At 36.4% G+C, this 23,924-nt stretch overlaps 1 protein-coding gene across 5 annotated transcripts in view; it reads left to right on the top strand.

Moving 5' to 3' along the window:
* Window positions 1-23,924, top strand: part of PRKN (parkin RBR E3 ubiquitin protein ligase) — a 655,384-nt gene that overhangs the window by 565,852 nt on the left and 65,608 nt on the right. Inside the window, exon 11 of one of the 5 annotated variants that reach the window (XM_066178649.1) lies at window positions 11,172-11,401. The exons of the other annotated variants lie outside the window; for them this stretch is intronic. Coding sequence (XP_066034746.1) covers window positions 11,172-11,303 — 132 coding nt within the window. The 3' untranslated portion in view covers window positions 11,304-11,401. Of the gene's footprint in view, window positions 1-11,171; window positions 11,402-23,924 lie in introns of those variants that run through there. 5 annotated transcript variants of the gene reach the window in all.

Genomic DNA, 23,924 nt, shown 5'->3' with positions numbered 1-23,924 from the left:
TAATAGACACTTCAACAACAGAAGACATGTTATTAATGGATTTTTTTTTAATGCCCTACAGAGACGCAATTTCAGAACATTCTCGCTAAGTACCAGTTTTTAAACCTCCACTTGGAGAGAGAGACTCTCACAAACTGAGGTTTATTTTTGTCCCTCTTCTCTTTTTGCACATATCGTAAAATGCTTTTAACCCCTTGAATAACTTTTATCCGTTTGCCTTTTTTTTACATTTATATCCTAAATTTGATTTTAAGTCAACTAATGAAAGAGAAATATGAGTTTCCTGGAGTCTCATTCAATGGCTTATTAATGTATGTTAGCTTTTGTTTGAGAGAATTATTATGGTGATGACTACATTTATGAGGCTAGACTATGGTTATATGGCAGAAATAATTTTCTGGTGATCTAAAGGGGAAGCAGAGTACCACTAGGGTGTGACAGCCTATATCTTTTTGTCTGTAGTTGCATCATGATGTGGCTAAGTACAACATGAGCTGTATGATACGATTTGCTAATAAATAAGGGGCATGCATGTTAAAACATACTTATTAATTAAGTCTCCTGTAAAAGTTCTTAAGGGCTACACATATTTGTAGCAAAACTCCCTTAGAAACCATGGTTATGTCATAGAATAAATCAGAAGTTCTGTCAACAAATTTTTGTATAAGGAGCATGTAAATGTTCAGCAGGAGCTAAAATTACTTTCTTTCTAAGATGTAATGAAATAGTTTGAAATCTCAATGTAATGAGATTCAGTAAAGAAAACAGCCTTAAACTTAGCTTACTTAATTGTGCCTCAGTGCTTCCAGATGTCTCTTAGTACTGCAAAAGCTACACCATTTTCCAGAAGGTACCTGCTGAGAAATAGTTTATAAACATTAAATGGTTTGTCAGGTTTTAGTCTGAACTAAACTCACCAGGGATATGCCCAGGATATGTCAACTATTCTTTTTTTTACTTTAAACAGCTCCTTACAATATATGTATTATGAAATACACCAGTGAGGCTTCTAAATACTTCCCTGCCACCTGTTTTCATTCACAATGTCTTTCTGAAGGTTTTGAAATTGGCATTTCAAAAATAATTAAGTTTTAACTTCCAGAGTTGACATGCTCATTGAAAATATAAATGCTCATCATTGACCTGGCCCCCCTTTTTCCTGATATCAGTGAGAAAGGTTTGCTTGTTTTTTGCTTACATTATAGCTGAGATCATCATATGAAACTATCAAAGACCTTTAGCCTGTAGCTCAGAAAAATGGATAATATGGTGGAAGATAGGAAGAACCTTTATTTTGGCAAGGAAGAATAAAAAGTTAATTTTACAATTTATTCTAATCAGATTGCAAAACTCTTTAAAAAACACCATGTAAACTCTCTAAAGTCCCCTAGTGCTAATTCATCATTATTTAATCCATAAAATGTAATTTTTATATATGAAAGGCCGTGATGGTTAATTTTTGAAGCACAGAAAAATGGGTTTTAATATAATATCTTTTGTTTTAAAATTTTTTGTCAGATAATTTTAAGATTTTTTTTAGTTCATTTTAACAGGCATTTTTTCACAGCAGTGCCTTTTTTTTAATTTTTCCCATATTTTCCATAGTAAGGTCATTATAAAAGCAGAAGAAGCCAAACATTACCTAAAATATCATTTAATCTGAAGGTTGCTATATTTTTAAGCACTTCATTTTCGATGTTGATATGGACATTATAAGACTGAGGTTTTGCCAGCATTTACCTGCTGTCCCTTGAGGGAATCTTGTCAGCTCCATGGTCTGGATCTAGGATTAATATTTTGACAGGCCTAGATTTCAGATTTAGCTGACTCACAGCTATCTCAAAAGTATTGTTTACAGGTATCCTTTTGGAGTTGTTTTCCAAATATTGGCAGATGGGTTTGTTTCTTCTCTCTGCCTACAGATGCTGTGATGTAATACTGTTGACTATACAGCCTATCCTATCATTTCCCATTTTCTTCTGTATTCTCTGGCTAGGAATCTTCTTTGTGTCATTAATTTGTATAATACTTAGAACACTACGGTTCCTAAAAAAAAAGTTGTGCTTAATGAATTAAGAATTATAGGCATATGTGAATATGTAACTGAATATATATAAATATATATTTCGCTCTTACCTGTAAGATTTTCCAGTAAATGCAGTAATAAAACAGCAAAGTTTACAGAAAAAGAAGAAACCAAACAGTAGCTTACTTTTTTAAATGTGGCAAAAATATCAGGGCGTTTTGGGCCTTTACCGACTAGGACATAGATGATTTTACTCATAAGCCAATACGACAAATAAAATACACCAGAAATAGTTTAATGTAAATATTATGAGGGATAATTTTTTCCTTAACTGAGGTGAATGTTGAATTGCAGACATATGTGCATATTTTAGTCACAAGCGAAGGAAAGATAAACAAGAACTCTATGTCTCCAGCAGGTTTCCAGTTTATAGTTCCACTTTGAATTATGTTTACTCTATTATATAACTCATGTTCCTGCACTACAACATGTTGCACATTTTTCATCATTTTTGTATTTTATTACAAATATTATTCAAGTTCTAGATATAGGAGACTTTGTACAATCCAGACCATTATTTATATCTTACATCTTATTGGAACATATGACAAACGTTTCCACATTGGAAATACAATGAATCCATATGCACACGAAAAACACTTACCATTATTTGAAACATACTTTTTATGTCTTTTCTCCTGTGCTAATTATCTTGTTTCATACATTTCTCATTAATGCATTGGCCTTGAAACTCTGTTAAGAAGGAACACAATGAGATTGATTTAAAGGTGTCAAGGTGACTGTAAGGTAAAAGAGAAGTCCTTGGAGATAGCAACTTGAGGGGATGGGATGCAGATGGTTAAGTCTGTAGATCGTTTCAATATGCGTGCTGTTTTTTACTTGCTGCTGTGTTTAGATCAAACTTTACATACCGCACATACCTAAAAAATCATCACAATACTAAGAACTCAGAAACTGCATATCATTACTTTGACTTTGAATACTCCGTAGCCTTTAATGGAAATTACTCCTGACTTGATTTTATGTTTGCATTTACAAATTAATGGAATAGAAGAGAATCTGAAATAGTCCAGGCTATCTTCTTAACTCCCCTGCTGATCTCTTTATACTAATCCATCCGTTCACAGCAGTAAAACTGGATTAATCAGATTAGCACTAGGGAAAGTCAATTTAAGATAAAATAGCCTCACTGAAAGTTTAGTGTGTCTGAGATTGGCCCAGAAGTGACTGGGTCATGATTTGGTGGAACATGACATCACCTTTTCTTCTTGTCCACAGCTGTATCAACCCTGCTCAGAAGCTGGATAAGAATTAACAAAGCTCTCTGCTAAATTGCTTCTCCAGTGGATCTTCTTGCTCTTGTCTTTGGAAATGCTTAAGGTGAAGGCAGTATAGAGCTGAGCATAGACTTGTTATTCATTATACACAGAAAAAACTTTCAAGTCGACTTTAAGACATTTTGCTTTTGAAGAGATGAAATAGAGAATAATGAAAGTAGGAAATCTTAGTTTATCTGAGGACAACTGACTTTCCAAACTATAGTGATGTAAGAATGTATGTGAGGAGATGTAGCACAGAGATATTATTAAAACAATTCTAAATTTAGAGCCTGAAAATGAAAAAAAAAATTAGGAATTTTTCAGGTTTTTCATAAATCCTCCTCATGCATGCCTTGTATGCAAAAGGTTTTCTTTCACAGAATTCCCTTTTTTCTGGAAATCTCATTTTCAGTAGACCTACTGATGGTGATAATTCTCCTGATTCATGCATATTATACAAGTGACAGATTATTTTTTTAATTTATTTTTTAAGGTGTTTAAATTTAGCCCTTTGATTTTTCAGAGTTTAAATGCCACTCTTTTTCAATGGGCTCATTATGAACATATTGTATGGTGATAATAATATTCTCAGTATTCTCAGATGAATCTTCTCACTTTCTTACATCTTTCTCATTGTTCTTTTATTTCCAGTCTCCTTTATAGCAACAAGGAGTATGGGCTATGTTTAAACAGTGGAGCAGAGATAAGCAGATGTGCAGAACAAGATATCACAGTTTCTGAGATGTGACACTTCTATATAAATAGGCCTTTGTCATTGAAAGTCAATAATAGTTCCCACAATAAATGTAGTAATGCATGTACATTTTCTCTTCATTCATTGTTCCATATAAATTCTTATTGAAATGACAGCAGAATGCTCTCCCAATAGTGTTGACTTTTGAACAGTGAATCTCATCACTGGCCACACTTAGAACACTGCATGTGTCCAGATCACTAAAGTGTACTTCTTTGTTAAAACTTATTTGAGAACCTGTAACTTAAAGCTTTGGTACAGATTTTTTTATATTTAGAGGCTGTAAACAAACTCATAACAATAGAAGATTTAATGTTAAAGAATTTTTATCGTGGCATTCATGATGTGTGTGAAAGAATGAACTTGAAAAATCCTCATGTGTACTGCAGCTGAAAGCTCACAGTGAGGCAAAGTCCATCTCATGATAAAAACGAAAGCCACTATAGAAGCTGTCTCCATGAAACTGAGATATTGTTTTTTCAGTCTAAAATTTCTTCCACAGAAATGGCAGATTTTTTTTGTCAGGTTTTTTTTTTTTTTAGAAAGCAAGCCATCTGCTTTTTGAACCACACAGTAACTTTGCAACTCACTGCTTGCCCTGTTGTTTCTCATCTTGACCTGTGATCAGATGTACTTCTGCTTCAGTGATATTGCAGCTGAGCAATAAAGTCAGAGGACTTTACGGAAAACAATCCAGAAAACAATTGCATATATATTTATTTTCAGAGCATGGTGAGTGGCAACTGATGATACTTGTAGACATAAAAGATTTCAGGGTCTCCTAGAAATTAGTGTTCCCCCCAAAACTGTTCCCTGTTAACACAACTTGTTGTTTGTTCTCCCTAACAGCAATTCTCACAGCACTTCTGTGACAGTTTTAAAGGAATAGTTATCCAAAATGTTCATTATTTTACCATTGGAGATGGAGCACTGAAACTAAAAAGGCTGAGGTTGCTGAGATTGCTTTTGATTTTATTGAGAGTATTTTCTGTTTGAGGTAGATTATGTTGGTTTTTTGTGATAATATTTCTTAGCATGACGTATAAAGCAATAGACTATTTTCAGTCCCTCAGTCCTCACTGGTAAATGTAGTTCTGTGTGTATAAAGAACAAAAGAACAAATTGACAGCTTTCATTTAAATACTACTGAATTTTAAAAACATTAGACTCAACTCTATCCTTTGTAGTCCTTTGCTTCCTTGCTTTCTCCTTTCAGTCAAGGTGCTCAGCGCGAGAGAATCACAGAGGACAGGGATGGATCATCTTTCTAAAGCATGTTCTGAGTTTGAATTTCTTACTCCCATCCTTTGATCAGTAAAGGGAACACATCAATGACTGATCTTTTGGTTCAACCATCTAATGAAAAAGACTTCAATTCACCACAGGAAAACATCGTATCATATAAAAAAGTTTTATTTGGCCCAAACTAGTCTGTTTCATTTTTGTGGAGTATTTCTGTTGTAAACAAAGCAACAGAAATTCTGGGCTAGATTTAAGTCAAATCAACAAAGGAGGAAAAGGAACTACAGCTCCCCCTCTCTCTGGGAGGAAGGAAACACTTTTCCAACACTGTTGATCTGATCATCTTTAAAGTACTTTCAAGGAAAGTTATCCTAACATACAGTGATGTTCAGAAATTTCCCCTGAGACATGAGGGTTCAAGGCTCCTCAGACAGAAGAGAGAGCTGCTGTCTCCTTGTCATCTGCTCCCACGCTTGTTTGACTTTCGTGAATATTGCTGGAGAAAGAGAATCCATGTGACCTATCTGCCTAGCCCATGCCAAATTCACAAATAGTGCTGGTCGGGTTGAATCAACTATGAGTAAATACAACTCACACCTGCTAAATTTGCTTTCCTTATTGAGCATGTGGAAAAGGATTTTGCCTTCCCTGATATCATCAAGTAAGAGTGACAGGCAAAAATTATTTATTCTGTAGTTTCAGAAAGTTCCATCCCCACCCCTCAAAAGAAAAACCCAAACAAAATTCAAAAAACCACACAAACAAAAGGTCTTTCAGGCAGTTCTGTCTATCCAGTAAGTATCCCAAAGGTGTCTAAGCAACTTAAAAGAGGAGTAAATTAAAGAGGCCATGCTAAATTTGTTGAAACAGACAGATGGCCTGAACAAAAAGATAGCATATTCTCTCCCTCAGCTATAATGTTCTCAGCAAGTGTCTCTGTTGAAAGGATAAGCATAAGAAGAGATAATAGGATCTTAAGATAACTAGCAGCATATCAACAAAGCCAGTCTGGTGCAGAGTTATAAACAAGAATTATCTTGGTATTATTTGAAGGCCCTCCACATGCTGGGAGCTGCAGCCTCCGCCTTTTATTTGGAAAAGATATTCATCACAGGATGGGATAAAATCTATCAGGAAATAAAACCTGTTTGGTTCATGTTAGTCAACTGACTGGGGATTATTCTAAATATTTTTTGAGAACTTTGGCACAAATGTTAAACACCCACTTTTGTGAAGCATATGGTGCAGTATAATGGGTTTGTCTAACTGATTTTTAAGTTTGTTGGGTCAAAGAAATAATAACAACAGCCTATTTTTTCTTCTGAATTCACTAAAACCTATCAAAAATTAAACAAAGGACGTAATGGGGATAATAATAGAGTAAAAGACCATTTAAAATCACACACTCTCGGGAAAGACAAATTGTCACTAAGTCGTTAAGAATGAAGAAATCTAGCAATTTTTCAGTGTATCTTGAGGACTGTGGAGGAAGCCTTAAGAAGACAATGATTTAGCTTCCAGGATCCCAAAAAGTCATGCAGCAGGCTTCCGTGCCACTCCTTTTCTGCACAGGAATTGTTTGAAGCTGCTGTGATTTAACAAGGGAGAGCACAGCTTAGGCTGTGAGCAGTCAGTTGGGGACCGTTGGTGTTGCTGGGCAGCAGGAACAGAGCAGTTCACTCATGTCCAGAGAGTGAGTGCACTCTGCTGCACAGGAATGCTGGCAGTTACCATCACTGCTCTGCAGGTTTACTGCAAGTGCCATTCTAGTGCTTGCTCCTGGAAGTAGAGGATATATAGGACACTTTTGGGGGTGCTGGTGGTCTGACTTCAAAGGATTGAGACCCCCCACCCATGTTTTCAGATATTTTTACGTCTAATAATTTTAGAGTTTATATGGGATTAAAGTGACGTAAACAGGTTGCGCTGAGTGTTTTCAAGGGGATAATTATGTTCCCAAGAGTTAAGCTGTGGTGGCATTATTTACAGTGATGATATCTTGAGTCATTCTTTTGCTTAGGAGTGTCAAATGTGTGGCAAGTTTTATGATTTAGTGGCTGCTGTGTCATGAACCTTGTGAATGGGTTCCTTGACTTCACTACCGTAATTTTTTTTTTTTATATTATCAGTAACATACAACAGAAACTGTACTGACTCTAGTAGGACTGTTATGGAATGTGATTTACTGTGTGAAGGTGGTCAAAACTCTCTCTTCACTAGAATTGCTAAGATTTTTTCTAATTTTAAATTATCTTTGATACTTTTGTACTGACATATCTGACCAAGATTAGAAACCTTCCTCACCTGAAAAATTTCAACTCTTGAAAGATAAAAAATCACTGCTCAGTTTTTAATCAGTAGTTATTCCTATTTATTTCATTAGGAATTTACTTTTGATATAAAATGGATGTGTACCTGAAGGTTTTGCTATATCTTTCTTCATTGATACTTCCAAATGGTGAACATAATTAAATATTGCCATTTCTTATGTTTCATGAGCAGACAATTAATGCCACTGCTCTGCATAATCACTGTTCAGCAATCTAGAGACATTAGGTTGCTCTTTTCTAAATCTCATGCAGGGCAACAAATTGAACCCCGAGCATTTGAACAAGAATCACTATTATTAGAGAATACATTTAGTAATATCCTGAGGTGCTAATAGTGTTGAAATACAGATCTCTCAATCTGTTTGTGAGTTAATACATCAGAATATTATTCTTTAATTCTAGTTGTCAAGGGAGTAAAACCTATTGTGAAACCTGAATAGGTATATTTTTTTCTGAAGTCTGTCTTACACCACAAGGAGAAAAGTTATAATACTAAAAATTATTAAGTCTTCCAAATTGCTGAGTAGTGTCTGTCTAATGCACCTGATAATTTTTGCTTGTTATTTGTAGAGCGCTGCCTGGTTGGCACAGTTTGTGCTGTAGAGTGCTAGCTGTTCGTGTTCTTGGTCCTCCAATTTTCTGCCTACCCCAGTCACATTTTAAAACAATAACTACATCAAAACCAGAAACAGGGATGAGCTGGGAGCACAGCTACCAGAATTATGCAGTCCCTGAATTATTTAGTACCCACATCAACTTTTCCCAAGGTTACATTTCAGCAGGGTCTCATATTTTAAGTTGTTGGTTTGTGTTTGTTCACACTAACTTCTACTCAGCCTTGCTTTCCAGAATGAGCTGAACACATGCTCTTTCACATTGATAGTGATAATTCTCTTCCTAATCCAGATAAAACAATATGATAAAGCAAACTTTAGTATCTATGGGCCTAATTTGTTGTTCAATGAATGAACATAATCTAAATAGTGATCTCCTATCACAAGTAGCATCAGACTGGCTGCTTTCATTTAAAAAGGGTCATAAAGCACTTATCGGTCAAAAAGACCCCTAAACCAGTCAGATAAAAAGCACAAAGGATGGAAAATCAAGTTAATTTTTTGTTAAATAGTTCATTATCTAATCTGGCCAACATTTACATAGGTACAAATACATGTCTCACTGGTGGAGCTTCAGTTTCATTGCACAATTGGGTCTGAACTGAGTTTAGACAGAGTGGTTTAGGGGATGACTGAACATCACTGGGCCTCTGCCACTGTGCAGGTGTTGGAGTAGCGTCATCATAATTGCAATGTGCAATTCTATACTTCTTGCATTGAAATTGTCTCCATTTTACAGGCTGCCTCTATCACTAATACCATGGGAAAGTTAGAATCCTTGCCTCAGAGCTAAAACTTTGAAAGTGGCATGAAAAAGGAAGTGTTGGCCAGAAGAGGGGTAGAGAGGGGAAGGAAGCAAGAGGGTTACAGTAGCGTGTTATTCCAATTATCTAGGTTAGTTTGCTTTCTGCTTAGTTATTTCCTTTTCTTTCAAGACTTACACTGTGCAGGACAGGTTTCCTGGAGGATTTACACTGGTAAATGTTTTTACTGTCACACCAGATACAGAAATATTTTAGAGATCAGAGTTTTAATAGCTAAGAACCAGATCCTCAACTTTTTGCTGCTTTGCAGTATTTGGGCAATGTAAAACAACTGGGAAATGACCTGAGGAGGACCTTTGACATGCTTCTACATTTTGGCTGTTTCTTGCTTATATAATGGTTCCTGGTAGATTATTATGGTTCATTTTGAGCCAGGTCGACCCTTTAGCTCCTGAAGATACTAAGAAAATTAGAGAGTGGTTTGTAAATGTTTTCTTCATTCCAACATAAGAAATTAGATTCAAAGACCAATAAATGATTCACAAAAGCTGGATAATGAAGAGTTGAAGGGAGGTAGCAGGGAAGAACTCAAAAGAGGAGGAAAGTAGATGAATTTATCTATCCATAAAGACAGATTCTATCCATTCCCAAGATAATAACTGATGCTATCTATAGAAAGTGTTATCTGTAACTGTCTTTCAACATTTAATTTAGAGATCATAATTGAATCTGCAGTATACATTGTAAAATATACAGACTCGACAAGTTGGCTGAGTTAACAATGCTATTGGATCCTTAACTAGGAATTTTAGAGATTTTGCTATTTTAACTACTTTGTTGCATTTTCTGTTGCTTATTCACACAGGCTGCAGAAATGCTATGTATAGAACTTTGCAAGCTGGAAAGTCACAGCTATTAGTTTATCAGATAAATAACTAAAAGTTCACAGAATAACAAGAGTTTCTGAATATAAAAGAATATACAGAAATTATGTAATAATCAAGGATCGGGGGAAAAAAACCTCCATACTGGTTCACTCTTCTGGAGAGGCAAAAATGAGGACTAATAAATTTTAGCCTTTAATGTAACACCATTCAGAAAAAAATCAGGCATAGAAATGGCTGTCAAAGTCAGAATACTTTAGACCATGATAAAAGAATAGTAAATTGCTAATGCTACTGTATTCCAGGGGAGTTGCCTGTGGTTTCTAAGGTAAGAAGATTAATGAAACTCCAGCTGCTAATGGCTAAGAGTAGGTATTCGACCTCGGTGTAATCTGAGTCAATCAGAATCTTGCAGAGTATCCTTAGGCTATTTTTCTATTGTTAGATGTCCTGGCTCTGTGTACTAATAAAGCATTCTTCTTTCATGTTGGCAGCCTGGTTCAGGTATACAGAGAATGTCTGTAAGGCTGTCTTAAAGAAGCCCTTTGTAAACCTCATAACAAGAAAGTAGGGGCTTGTTAAACAGTCACCACGTGCAGTGCCCCTGGAATTCTGGACAGTGTTAAAGGTCATGGAAAAAGTTACAGAACCCCTTATAATTTGAAGAGTCACATACTCCGTGTTAGACACCCACGGAACTCATTTTTACTTCATCTTTTAGAGCTGCATCTCTCCTTCAACTGGAACACACTGCATCATGACACAGGAATTGTAAAATCGAGTTAATTATAGCACTAAGTCATTGTAAATTTGCTTGGATCTCTCTGAATATTTGGTCCTTGCAATTGTCACCCTCTATGAGATGGGGGGAAACACTCCAGTTGTCAGCACTGGCACACAGTAGTACAGCTCCCACAGAGCAGAGGGGGATAAACAGGCATTACATTCTGTGCCTTCAGAAAGTTTTCACAACCCAGTTCTACTTTCTGTAGTGGAAATATTCTCTGCTTCTAAAAGAATTAATGAAAAGAAATTTCACTGATGAGAACTCGGACTTTAATTATTTATATGTGAGAAGCTCTTTTATGAAGGTTTCTGGGTTCTGGGTTTTTTTGTGTTTTATGGACTTAACCAGATTCCCATTTCATGCGGTCAGGAAAAGAACAGGTTTATAAAGAGTGACCTTTATAAAAGTAAAATTGGGTTTTGGCTTGCAGGAGGTCACACAGGCAATTAACTTCAATCAACAAGAAGTGTCAAGAGTCCAGGGGAAATTATGCAAGTATGTTTCTCAAGATTCAGTGATAATTGTCTACTCATCATACACAAATTCTTTGAGGAGCTTCTGAAGATAATTGAAAAAAAAAATCTATCCTGTTGAAAAAAAGGTTTGTTATTCTGGAAATGACTTAGTACAGTCTTCAGCAGTTAATTTACTTTTAATTAGGAAGCTACCATTATGCTGCTGAATAGCTTAAAATAATATTTTCTGCTTTGATGATGCCATTTCGGTAATTAGTGATCAGGTACTTCTATTGAAAAGATGAGTTTTGAACCATTAGACTACAGGTAAATCATGTTCCCAAGCTTTTCAAAGACATATTTGTTTTAACTCAAAACTAATCAGGTGGTGCCTGGTGCTAAAACATCTAGGTAAACTTTACTATAATAAAACCCAAGTTGATGAGACATTTAGCAGCCCTGAATAAAATCACAGAAATTATTCAAAACCCTTTAGAAATTCAAAAGTAATACCCCCATAAAACACTTTCTGCTTGTTACACTCACACTAGTCCTTATTGTACTACCTGTTAAAGAACTGCATTTGCAAAGCAGCCTAAACTCCTTGGCAATCAGCTTTACTCTAGCCTGTTGGCCTGTCTTGTAGTCACTTCAGGCACTGAAAGTTAATTAATTTGAATGATCTGCTTTTTTGTCTGCACCAATTTTCAGGCCTGTGTATTAAAAGTATGCCTAATGTCCAGCCCTTTTAAAAGGCGAACAATAAAGTTTCTTACACTGTAGATAAACTCTGAACAGTTTGCAAAAATGGCACTGTGGGAGTCCATGCTTGGTAATGCATTAAGCTTGCTGAAGCAAGGAACTGCCTTTATATTTCCTGTCTGTAAGGTGCCTCTTAGAACACAACCCTGACCTCCCAGTGTTACTGTTCATCCACTGTCCTACAACTGATACTCATCCATGAAGCAAACTTCTTGAACTGAGGAGTCTGTGTGTGTTGCTAACTCAGCCTGGACTCAAAATATCCCCATGAATGTGCTGTGCACAGGCCATTCCTTGTGATGAAGTTTCTCACAGAAAGACCAGACAGCTGCATCATGCAAACTTTTCCCTCAAATGTCATTTATTGATATTGTCAGTAGGAAATGTTGAACAATTTCATTTATGCACCAGGAGAACTAGAACCAGGATCGCCATGGCTATTATGTAGTATATAAGTATTCTTACCAGTAGCTATGTTGTACCTAAAATTCTGACAGCAGGAAGCAACAGTTGTTACTTTTTTCCACTGTAGGCTGTTGATATGACTGAGCATCCTCAGAGAGTGGTTCAGTTCTCACGCAGAGAGTTATAGGATTTACTCATCCAACATACAAGCACAAAACAAAGTAATGGACAAAATACCAAAAATAAAGGACGTTTATATAAAAAAACAGTGGTGAAAACTATCATGGAATGCTATGGGGATACATCCACAAGCTGACAGGGGAAAAATTATTTTGGATGTTTTAGAATGTATTGTAAAATATTAAAACTTTCAGTCAGTTATCTTAAATCTTAACAAAGAATAAAAGGGAGCTTGTTCCCACATATATTAGCATCCAAACTTGACTTATATTTTGAACATCTTAACTGGACATCTTTTTGATACTCCTCACATTTTAGTGTACTGTTAATGGAATTTTAGATCCCACATTTTTAAAAAGTAAAGATTAGTTACATGTTCCTGCTATTAGTATAAAGAGTTGATTAAAAGTACCACTGTGTTAAATGAATGCTGATTTACTGGCATTTCCACTTGGGAAAAAAAAAAGACTTTGTCAAAACACTTTCTTCTCTTTTAAATCTATGTTTCTCTGACATATTTGTAGCCCAGAAAATGAATCTCTATTTGGTAGTATAATTACAGTAATTCTGTGAGTTGCATACAGCTCCTGTCTGTCTGTGGGTGAAGGTATACTTATCCATACTTCTTTTTCCAAGAAAATGGACAGAGATGTGGGATAAGCAGAAGCACAGGCTAAAAATAAATTTTTCAACCCCCAACCACCTAGGGACAAGGACATGAAGGAGCATGCATATATATTAATTTGCTGAAAACTTTTCTTCCCAGAAATGCTGTAGAAAAAGATTATTCAGATGTGCTTAGGCCGATTTTCAATCTTATGTGAAGATTAATACTGCTATCATTGGGAGCATATGGAAGGGAAGTTAGGTGAACAATAGAACATGGAATGTCATCAAATGCATCTTTTTAAATAAAACATAGAATCTGATCTTTGGTCTTTGATCCCTTAAAAAAAGGCTGCTCCTTTTAGTTGCTAAAGAGTAAGAAATCTAACTGCTCTTCTGTTAAACTAAGGTTCAAAATAAATATACGATTCTTATCCATAATAATGCATTAAAGACAAGAAAATCATGTTAGAGCAATAGGAATGGTTTTTAAGTGGCTTCTAAATATATGGAGAGATAGTAAACCATATATAAATGGAGAAAAGAAAATAAACACCTAAGACTTAATTGTAATTATCATAAAGTGAAATACTAAATTAAGTGTTGTTATAGGGACAAATTCAGGGCATACCTATTTGAAATAAACCCTTTAAAGAGACTGTCCTTTGATCCTTACATAAATATACTGTTGTATATTTATGGTATTTATATCAGTCTTCTATATACTGTAATGAAAAACCCAGCATTGCTTATTATGACATGATCTGCTGACAATGATCTTTTCATGTATTCTCGGATTCAGGGAAAAGAAAAAAGAAGGAAAGAATACAAGTCATGAAGTAAACTGAACTGATGATTTCTAACAAATCTTGATATATTGTATAGTGGCAAGGTTTTAATTAGTAAAGTGTATGCTTTCCTTTTCTTTAGATGTTGATGAATGAAAGTGGATACTAGCATCTTTGATGCCAGCTGGTCAATTTTGTGCTGCTCTTGAAGCAATCTTGTAATAAGTAATGGTCAGTAAGGAGCAGAATTTCAATCAAATGAAAATTATTTAGTAGTGGATTTTCTAATTTTTTTTTTTGGTAGTAGGAGTGGAGAAGTGCTGTCGCATCACTGGAAGTTGTATTCCTTTCGATATACATTACAAGTGAATTCCAGTCCCTCTTTAAATATCTGGTTAAAAGGTAATGAATTATAATGTCTTTAAATTTGTTCTTCGCTAATAAGCTAGTTGCAGCCATTGCAATGCCTGTCAGTGGAGGGCTCTGGAAAGCAAGAGTCGTGCACAAATAATAGGCTGTCCCAGGTCAGTGGGCTAGTGCTGTGACCTGAAGACTGTTTCTAGAATGAGTAAAATTGCCCAAATTTCTTTCTTGTTTCCTTGATCTCTCTGCTGTGTGCTTGGTACTCATAATATGAACCCTTGTCCTCTGGAAACTAATCCAGAGAAGCAGTCCATTCCATGCCACCTACTGACCGAAAAACAGATTTTAGAGTTTTGCCTAGAGCTGCATTAGTGATCTAATGATGATAGGATGGTTCCTTGAACCATCTAGGTCCAACACCTATAGGCAACAGATTTCTGTGTTTCAAAATATATTTTATGACTAAATAAAGGACAAAAAAAGTGGGTTTGGGTTTGTTTTTTGTATAAATTTATATTTGCAGCCTGTAAGGTGTCATTTTTCCATATTTATGCAGCATATATAAAATACCTCTGCTTTTTTGCTGGATTATTAATAGCCCCTTCTAAATGAAAGTGGTTTTCTTATTCCATTTTTAGTTATAGTTATTAATGTTTGGTGGTTAATCCATCAATGATATTGGATTTAGCAGCCTGGCTTTATATATTATACCATGTTATCTCAGTGCATAAGAGAAGGTTCTTCTAAAACACTATTTCAACTTTCTTGCTTGTGAAAATAGTAATGTGTACAAATGCAAGTAATATGAGTTTGCAGCCTAAGAAATTCTTTCAGAGCCTTGTTGTATTTTGGTGGGAGACAGCATGAACTCTGAATGTATTCTGCCATCAGTAGCTGATGAGAAGTTTGCAAATTTTCGTTTTTGGAACTAATATGACTGTGTCTGATATTTCTACTTTAATATACGTGATATCCTTATCTGAGGTCTGTAAGGGGAGGTGTCTAAATATTTCAGTGTACAGGGCATTCAAATGTTCCTGGAGCAGAGGACACTTAGAACCTTAACAGTCTTAAGGGGGAAATTCCTAAAAATGCTGTTTGATGTGTTCTTAGATGACTGTGTGTTGTATTTTCACTTAGTTCAACTCCAGTTTAGTAGGAGCTTTGTAAAATGGTCTATAGGGATTGCATTGAAATGCATTTTAGTAATGACACCCCTGCTCTACTGATGTCAGTGGCAAAATTCTCATTAAGTTGAGTGTGGTCAAGATTTATTCTCATTTTATGCAGGACTGGAAAGTGAAAGAGCAGATGAGACTCCAAAACAAAAATGTGAATCCAGACTTCCAGCTCTCATCTGAAGTTCTTCAGGTGGCAGCATTATGACTCTTAACCGGAAGTGATTTTTATTTGCAGCTGTATATACACAAAATGGAAGTTTAATCTGCAGACTGCAACGCATATACCAATTTGAGGTATATCTCCTCAAAACCTGCAGAGGATAATTTCCTACTGGAGCATTCTATAGTTTACAATCCTGCAAGCATAGGCTTTGTGTTAGCAAATGGAGTCACAATAGTGAATTTGCAAAATGAAATAGCATACTACTAACATTGTAGGAGTTCTGCTTCAGGTTAGTTCTAATCTATCCTATAGACATAATGTCCACAAGCAGCACATGGCATTAAGTGACCTCTTGGAGTACATCTTTCAGTTCAGTGTAGTAAGAAAATCAAAATGTGAACCAATGTGTGGTAGGTGAAGGTGCCTAGAAGTTCTGCTTTGAAAGTGCATTTTTTGCTCCAAATTACAGTGCTCCTGTTGATACATCCTTGATTTTTTTTTCCTCCATTTGATATGTTTATATCCTTTTGTAGATTCAGCTTTGCCTGTGGATTCATTTGTACAAAAGCTTCAAGACTTCGGTGCCAGGAATTCATTTGCATGTCTGTTTATTCATTGTCACACTGTAGCATATACTAAAGCTGAACTTTCTTCTGTGCAAAGAACTCTTGCTCATGGAGTCATTGATCTATAAATACACTGCGAACACATAGGGCAATGGTTTTGAATGACTTAGTGTTTTTTATATAACTTATTTGAAATATTTACACCAAATTGTCATATGCAAAAGGAATCCAACAAGGATTCATCAAGTCTGGTAATTTGCACACCGTAAAATGGGTGATTACAATGATGGGACAGTTTGAAAGAGTGAAAGCTTCCAATCCATGAATGCAAAGCATTTAGCTTTTTTCCCTGAAAAGTTGTCTGTACTAGTCAGAGCAGTAATTTTTAGAAGTCATAAACAGTGAAGAATTACACAAGGGTGAAATTATCTTGAAAAATTTCTTGGCTCTATCAAGTAAACACACTTCTTTCAGCATTACACATTCAAGACATCCCATTTTGTTTACATTATTTAACAGTCATTCATATTTTTTCAAGGTTCATCTCTTTGTTTTTGTATTTAAATTCCCATAATAACCTACTGTAGTTCCCCAGAGGATTAATGAAGTATGACATTTTCTCCCTTGCCTGTACCTCAGCCTACAGAAAAAATGTTTTTGACCAATATTTACCACATTGTAGTGCAAGGATGACAACAGGCATTAGTCACTTCTACAGTGTCTTTGAATTACACAAAAACCCTTGGAAAAATCTAGTTTTGTTAGTTGAACCATAAAGAGTTCGTTCAGGGATTTCTTCATATTTTCTTGGAAGATTTAGTTTGGTCAAGAATCAGTTCAGTTTAATTTTGTTGTTTCTTTGTTAAACAAGGTACAGTTCAAAATTTTGCTTTCAAGAAAGTATTGAAAGCCATATTACTGAGGAAACAAAAAAGCCACTTTCCCTGCACATATTTATATTTTATCTATTTTGTCAATATTGCCTTTATTTTCAGATTATTATTGTTAATCATAGGAACATGCACAAGGCTAGACACAAATGACCTGCTAGAGGCAGCAAAATCAGCTGGAAAAGTGGTGACAAGTATGACCATGGCCCAACTTCCCTTTCCCATGAACAGCAGAACACAGTGCTGGCCCTGGGGTTGTTGGATTGTTGGAAAGGAAGGGAAAAGTCAAGAAAGAAGTGTGGTCAGATGCAATGTTTAGGAATTTTGAGGACCTAGGTTGGACAGTAGGAACAAGCAGTTCCACTCCATTGGCTAGGAAGACTGGAAAATATTTTTTCTTAACAGGGCATAGAGTGTGTTTTGACAAGTCTTTATCCCTCCAACGAAACAATTTTTTGTAAGAGTTCTTTTCCTTTGTCCTAGATCTCTGGGAGAGACCACCATTACTCTAGCACCATTATATTCTAGTAGAGGAGGAGTTGCTTTTTTAGGATAGTTCCGGAGCAGTTAGGTGCAATTTCTGTGTCACAATCTGTAGCCGAATACTGGATTTGGCGATGCAGCAAATATTCCTTGTGTGGTGTGTCTTTTTAAAAAGCTAAATTAAAAAGACAAACAAGACTGCATTGTATCAGTAGAAGGCAGAGCCAAAAGAAATACTACATTTTCTGCTCAATTTGCTAAAGTACTATTTTCCAACACTACTGCAGTGCTCAAGGGAAGATATTACAAACAATATTCAGCTGAAGTGTACTGTAGGTTATTGCAGTAGTTTAAGAAAGATGAACTCTGCTTGATTTCAAGGATTTCTCCATTTTCTTTCTATTTCACTTAATGTAGACTTCTCAGCATTATCATCATAGAAACGGTCTGTGGGGACTAGGAATGAAGCCTGACAGATTTAAAATGAAAGGAGAACCTTGATAGGATTTTGTGACTACAGAAGAATTTAATAAATAGCAGAATGATGATTCACTGAGGTAGGTAAAAGTTATTGAATTATAAGATTAACTAGAAGAGTTCCCAAAGAAAGGATCCAGCTCCTGCTGGTAGACTGGTTTCCTGATGTTATTTCTGCTTCTGCTTCACGGCTTTATTTGCACCCAAACACGAAGCTTTTTTTTCCCCCAGTTTAAAAATTTTTAATTCAGGAGTATAAGATTTTTTTAAAACATCTGTATTTCAAATTATCTTACATTCTATCATCTTGAGTATTGATAGAAAGTCTGAAAATTTTTTTGAATGGTCAAGATATAAAGTTTCAATGGTTATCAGTTTGCTTTGCTAAAGAATTTAATTCAATATTATAGTCCAGTGCTGTACTCCTTTTATGCTAGAAGGCTGCTGTTACTCTACCCTACAGTTTCTTCTGGCTCTGGGAGGGAGAGACAGCAAAGAGTACTTAAAACTTCTGCTCCTGTGGTGTTGCTAGACATGCAGGAAAGTGTCTTCCTTGTCAGAGGCAATGCGCTGTGTTTACCCCACCACTCTGGAAGAAAAAGAGGGCTGTGAAAAGAGCTGATCCAAATACCAGCTGCTTGACTGTAACTACTGAGCTAATGGGGCTCTTCTCACGTAGGTGTCACTTTGCATCTCTAGGTTATACACTGGTTTTGATGTCTGAAGTAGAGATCCCTCTCAGGGATGTGTCAATGAGACAATGCTTGGGAGGGATACAAGCTGCAATGCCAGCAGGTCAAAAGCCAACCCAACGTGCCCACCAGGACATAGTGCCAAGGTAGTTTTTGCTGAACATGATGTAGGAAATGAACTATGAGGCCTATCATATTACTTCAACATCTCAAATTTGAAATAATACCAGAATCTGCTTTCGGTTAGGAGCTACTAAATACATTTCCCACTGGTGCAGGCCAGGAATATTTTAGTAAGAATATAACTCCTAAAGGAAAAATATGAAAAGATGTGTGTGCCCTAAAATATTAAGAACTGGAAAATTATATTAAAATACAATGACAGGTGATGTGGTGGTTTTACACCCCAAAACAGTATTTCTATTCAACCCACATTTTGGATACATTACATCTTTGAATTACAGCATTTGTTGTAGGCATTAGGAGCAAATGCTTTGGTAAGAAATCCCTTTTCTTTTCTTGGCCCTGTCAGTAAGACACCTGTCCCATGGCAGGAGGCAGCAGGGACTCTCATTAATGGCTATTTGTTACTGTGAGGGAAAGTATTACTCCAGTTTTTATAGATGGAAGGCCTGGAATTGCAAGATTAAGGAACTTGTTCAAAGCCTCAGGGGTTCCATATTCCCGTTTCCGAGTCTACCATTTAAATTAAAAACTCTCCCTTGGAAAAAGAGGAAGCTCTTTTGTCATGCAGAGATGAAGGGTATCATATTCCTCTTATGTACTCCACTGTGAATCACAAATAATTCCATTGCAGTGAGTGGAATTGCCCGGGTAACTCTGAGACAATAAAACCAAAACAGCAGGGGATTTTTAAAAGCGTCAGAGAGATTTAGAAGCACGTATCCTTCTGAACCTGAATGAGTCTTGTGTTCCTAAATTACTTTGGTGCTACAGAAGCTGCCATCCCATGACACATTGTCCCTTTCTAGGAGGTCAGTTTGTCTTTCTGGTGATTATTGTTTGATTACGGACATAACACAAAGAGTTGAGGGAGAAGCAAAGCAGATTCCTTACTTGCCTATCACGGTTCCTTTCTGTAGAACATAATAGAAATTTACAGTATTTAGGTGATAAGCTGAAAATGTTTGAAGTATCCGCATCTTGGGAAATGATTCTACTGTGGCCGTTTCAAAAATGGCAATTTTTCATACTTAAAATGTGAGTCTGGTTGTCTGTTTGTCTGTGAAAATAGATTAAGGTATTTTTCTATTCATCACTTCTAAAAATTTTCCTTTGCTGATGCTCATTTTAGGAGGAATAAGCAACTACCATACTGCTTACCATTTCTCCAGAGGGACAGTTTTCTGACCTTGTTTCCCCTGGCACATATATAAATTTCTGTTAATCTAAACAGCCAAACAAAAATTCCTACTGGAACAATACCATGTACCCAGTTCCCTGTGGAGATACCCCAGGAAAACAAAGAGGCACTAAACATTAGCTGCATTGTGCCTTGAATTCCTGAAAGGTAATAAAAGGCAGTGTTGTGGAGCAGTGAATAAAAACATAGCAAAGTGGAACAGAATTGCTTGAAATCATGTTGTTATGCACTGAAAAAATTGTATTTAGTTGTAGTAATATTTAAATTCCACCAATAGGCAGAAAATAAACTTCTAGTGTCTTTTCAGTGGATAATGGGATATCTGATGATCAGTCCTTTAACTGCCTTTGAGTGTCTGGATGTAAACAGTGTTGTTGAAATCAACAAGTGTGACTTAAAATTCTCCCAAACAAAAACAGAACTGCTATTGTTCTGTACTTGGTTAAAAATCATACTTGATGTTTTTGAAAATAGAAGGAATACATCTTTCTGAAAATTAACTGCATTGGAATATTAAGTGCTCCTGGCTTTTCCTCAGGAAAAGCATCATCTAAGTTAATTGAAAAACCTCCTTGCTTCCTTGAGCGTCCTACTGTTTAATTAGGGTAATGTATGCCAGTTTGTATTGAATTGAAGTTCACCCCAGTTCATCCAGTAGTTTTTCAGTTAAGAACTTGTAAGCTGACATCTGGTTTTTTTCTTTTCATCTCCTGCGTGTGCCGGGTGGTCATGCACAACCACGAAGTAGGAGTTCATTCCACTGTCATCATGGCATGTCCCACCAGGAGTCAGGCCAAGTGTGGTGAAGCCCGGGGTGTTTGTGGTTTGTCTCTGGCACTCCCCTCTCACAATTGATCCCTGTGTGATGGCAGTGGCGGCGTTCCGTAAATCCTACAAGGGACTGCAGCACGTTCATACGCAAGGATAGTTTTGTCTCCTTTTGCACTCATTTTAAACACATCCTTCGCTAGTGAAAAGTAGAAGAGAGTTGTCTTTAGCAATTTCACTTTTACTAATACTCTCAGGGATTTAAAATCATAGATCTTCTCTGTTCTCTTATTCTTCAGCAACTTTCCTAGGATAAAGAAAAAATCTGTTGTCTGAAGAGGTTGGGTTTGTACCATATTCATCAATACATGGTTCTTCTCTTCCTGAATATCAGATATTCATCTGATTGATCATTAGTTGAGGACTTTTATTCCACATCCAAGCAGAACTATTCAAAGGCTCCATTACTTGACTGAGTTTATAAATCATCCAAGGCTGGATACATCTGTGACTTTGATGGAGAGGTAAAGATTTCCTAGCAGTGCAGTTCTTTTTTACATTGTAAGATTTTCTTCCTGCAAATCTGCACTTAAATAGAGCCACAACCTTGGTAACAAAGTGATAGTAACCACTCTAGTTAGCTTTGTTGTGTCTTCACTGGAAGCTAGGGTTTGGTATTTGATTGCCTTCCAGTAAGTGATTTAATAAGCTAATTATTTTGTAGAGCAGAAAATTCCCAGAACTGTGCCTGCATAAGCAATTTGGGCAGTATTTCTTCCCATCAGCACTCAGTGCAGTCAAACATTTTCTGAATTGTTGGCAATTTTTCATCTCTTCTGGGCAGCTTATCTACAAATGAAACATCATTTGGATAGCTGTCCAGGATTTATGGGTAAGTATGGATACAAACGCAAGTGGGCAGCATGCTAGGTGTGGCTCCTTAAATGACATCCTGATACCATACTCCACAGTGTTTTTTAAAAAAATGTTTGATTTAATTGGACTTGCCACAATGAGGTCAGGCATACCAAAAGAGAATTTGTGATTGTATTGAGGAACCCCTAGAGACCTTTCAGTTTTGAACACAATGACTTAGTTTTCTAATATCTAAATAAAGGGGGTTTTAATTTCCTAGGTCAATGAGGAACCTCCTTGCTTAAAACCATTTGAATGGTCATTTACTGCTGCAAGGATTTGGCTGGAGGGGGAGGATCTCTGTAAGCACCAACAGGTGCAATCACATATTGGATGGAAAGTAAAGCAAATTTTTCAGCATTGTCAGAGAGAATGGGATTTTTTATGAAGGAGCCAGAACTTCCAATATTAGGTATGCTGCCTGTCTAAACCTACAGTCACTTGGCACCAAACCTCTGGTGATACTGTCCAAGTAATTTAGATGGCACATGTGTTCAGATGGCACAGCTCCACCCAGAGTCAGAGTCAGCCAAGAGATCATCCATCTAGGAGCATCAAGTGGTGCTGTAGATAATAGGGTTTCAAGCCAAAAAGGAGTTTCCAAACAGCTGTCTGTTCCTGAATCATATACTGGGATCTAAAATGCTATGCGATTCATAATCTATTTTTTGCTTAAATTGCTTTTCAAAGTATACCCCCTCTGTAGATTTAGATACCTTGACCCTGCAGTCCAGACCTGGTGCTGTGGTGAGTTAAGAGAAAGAATCAGTTTCTGAAACCTTTTCATTTTCAGATAGCTGAGGAAGCAGAATCACCCCAGTCCTTCTGTTCTAGAACAAGTGACATAGAGTAATTCTGCTGAAAACCTCTCCATTGTGATCTGTCAAAGCAATTAGTGAGAATATGAAATGTGTGAGGTAGTTTAAGGGGTTCGAACAGCAAAACAAAGTCCAAAACTGTTTTAGGCATCTCTGGTATACACTCAAGATCAACATTTCAGTAGTAAAATTCATGTTCACAACATTCACACATCCTTGAGAATGAAAAGCTTTTAATATACACGGGTGAGTTGCCTTCACTGTGCAACCCAGAGCTCCAGCTCTTTGTCCTGAATTTAAAGACTTGGCATGTGCCTGATTCTGAGAAGATGAAAGTTAGCAGAGCTGTATGAGCTTCAATGAAACTGCCAGCATAGACCAGGAAGCACCCTGATGCTTTAACAAGCAGTGGGAGAGAGGAAAATAAAATTAAACTAGCTGTAAAAAACATGAGTGGTGAACAGATACACAGATATACAAGAAGATAGAACTGTGTCTGCCAGAAAGATTTCACTTTTTCTTTGAAGAAGAATGCTAACATCAGGGAAGTTTGATCTGTGATTGCTTTGAAAAAAATTCTGAGATTAAAAGATGGGATCAGAAGTCAAAAGAGAAATTGCCAGGATAAGTCAGAGCCAAAGGCAAATGTGTTATGGGAAGTCTCTTCTCTCTTATGAAGAAACTGATACTGGCCATAACTGGACAGCTCCTTGCACAGTTCCCTAGACAAGCCATTTCACAAAATATCTGCACAACACTATGGGTCCCTTTGCAGTTTTCTTATTTTGGTAGAACAATGGAGACACCATTGCCTCACATAACTCTGAGACAAAGTAGAAAACAACTTGAACACAACTGATAAGGATTAAGTGAGGATTAATCATTAACTAAACCTACTGGGATCGCTATCTAAATCCAGCCTAAATCAATGGACCTGGAACTAGCTAACTGGAAGCTCTAAACACTGAAGTTAGGTAGAGTTTAGGGCAGCTGAGTTATGACACTAAATGAAGTTTGATCTCATTAGCATATATGCATCATCTCCTCTTTTAGCATTGATTATGGTGTAGTGAGTAGTGAGAAAATTATGTACCAGAGTGTTCAAATTCTGAATTGCAGGTGTTTTATGTAGTGCCAGCTAATCTTTCACAGCTCTCTGGTGTTCTGGGCAGCACTTAGTGGCTAAAAGGCTGAACAATACCACCATAATGTAGGTCCCCTGGCTCATGTAGATGACATACTATTTGAACAAACAGATTTCATCCATAATCACAAGATAAGAATTAG

Source organism: Chamaea fasciata, unplaced genomic scaffold (genome assembly GCF_029207755.1).
Source record: "Chamaea fasciata isolate MVZ Bird 193981 ecotype frontalis unplaced genomic scaffold, bChaFas1.0.hap1 SCAF_3, whole genome shotgun sequence".
NCBI classification, from domain to species: Eukaryota; Metazoa; Chordata; class Aves; order Passeriformes; family Sylviidae; genus Chamaea; species Chamaea fasciata.
Note: the sequence above shows the minus strand (reverse complement) of the source record. Positions and strands in the feature narration are given on the sequence as shown.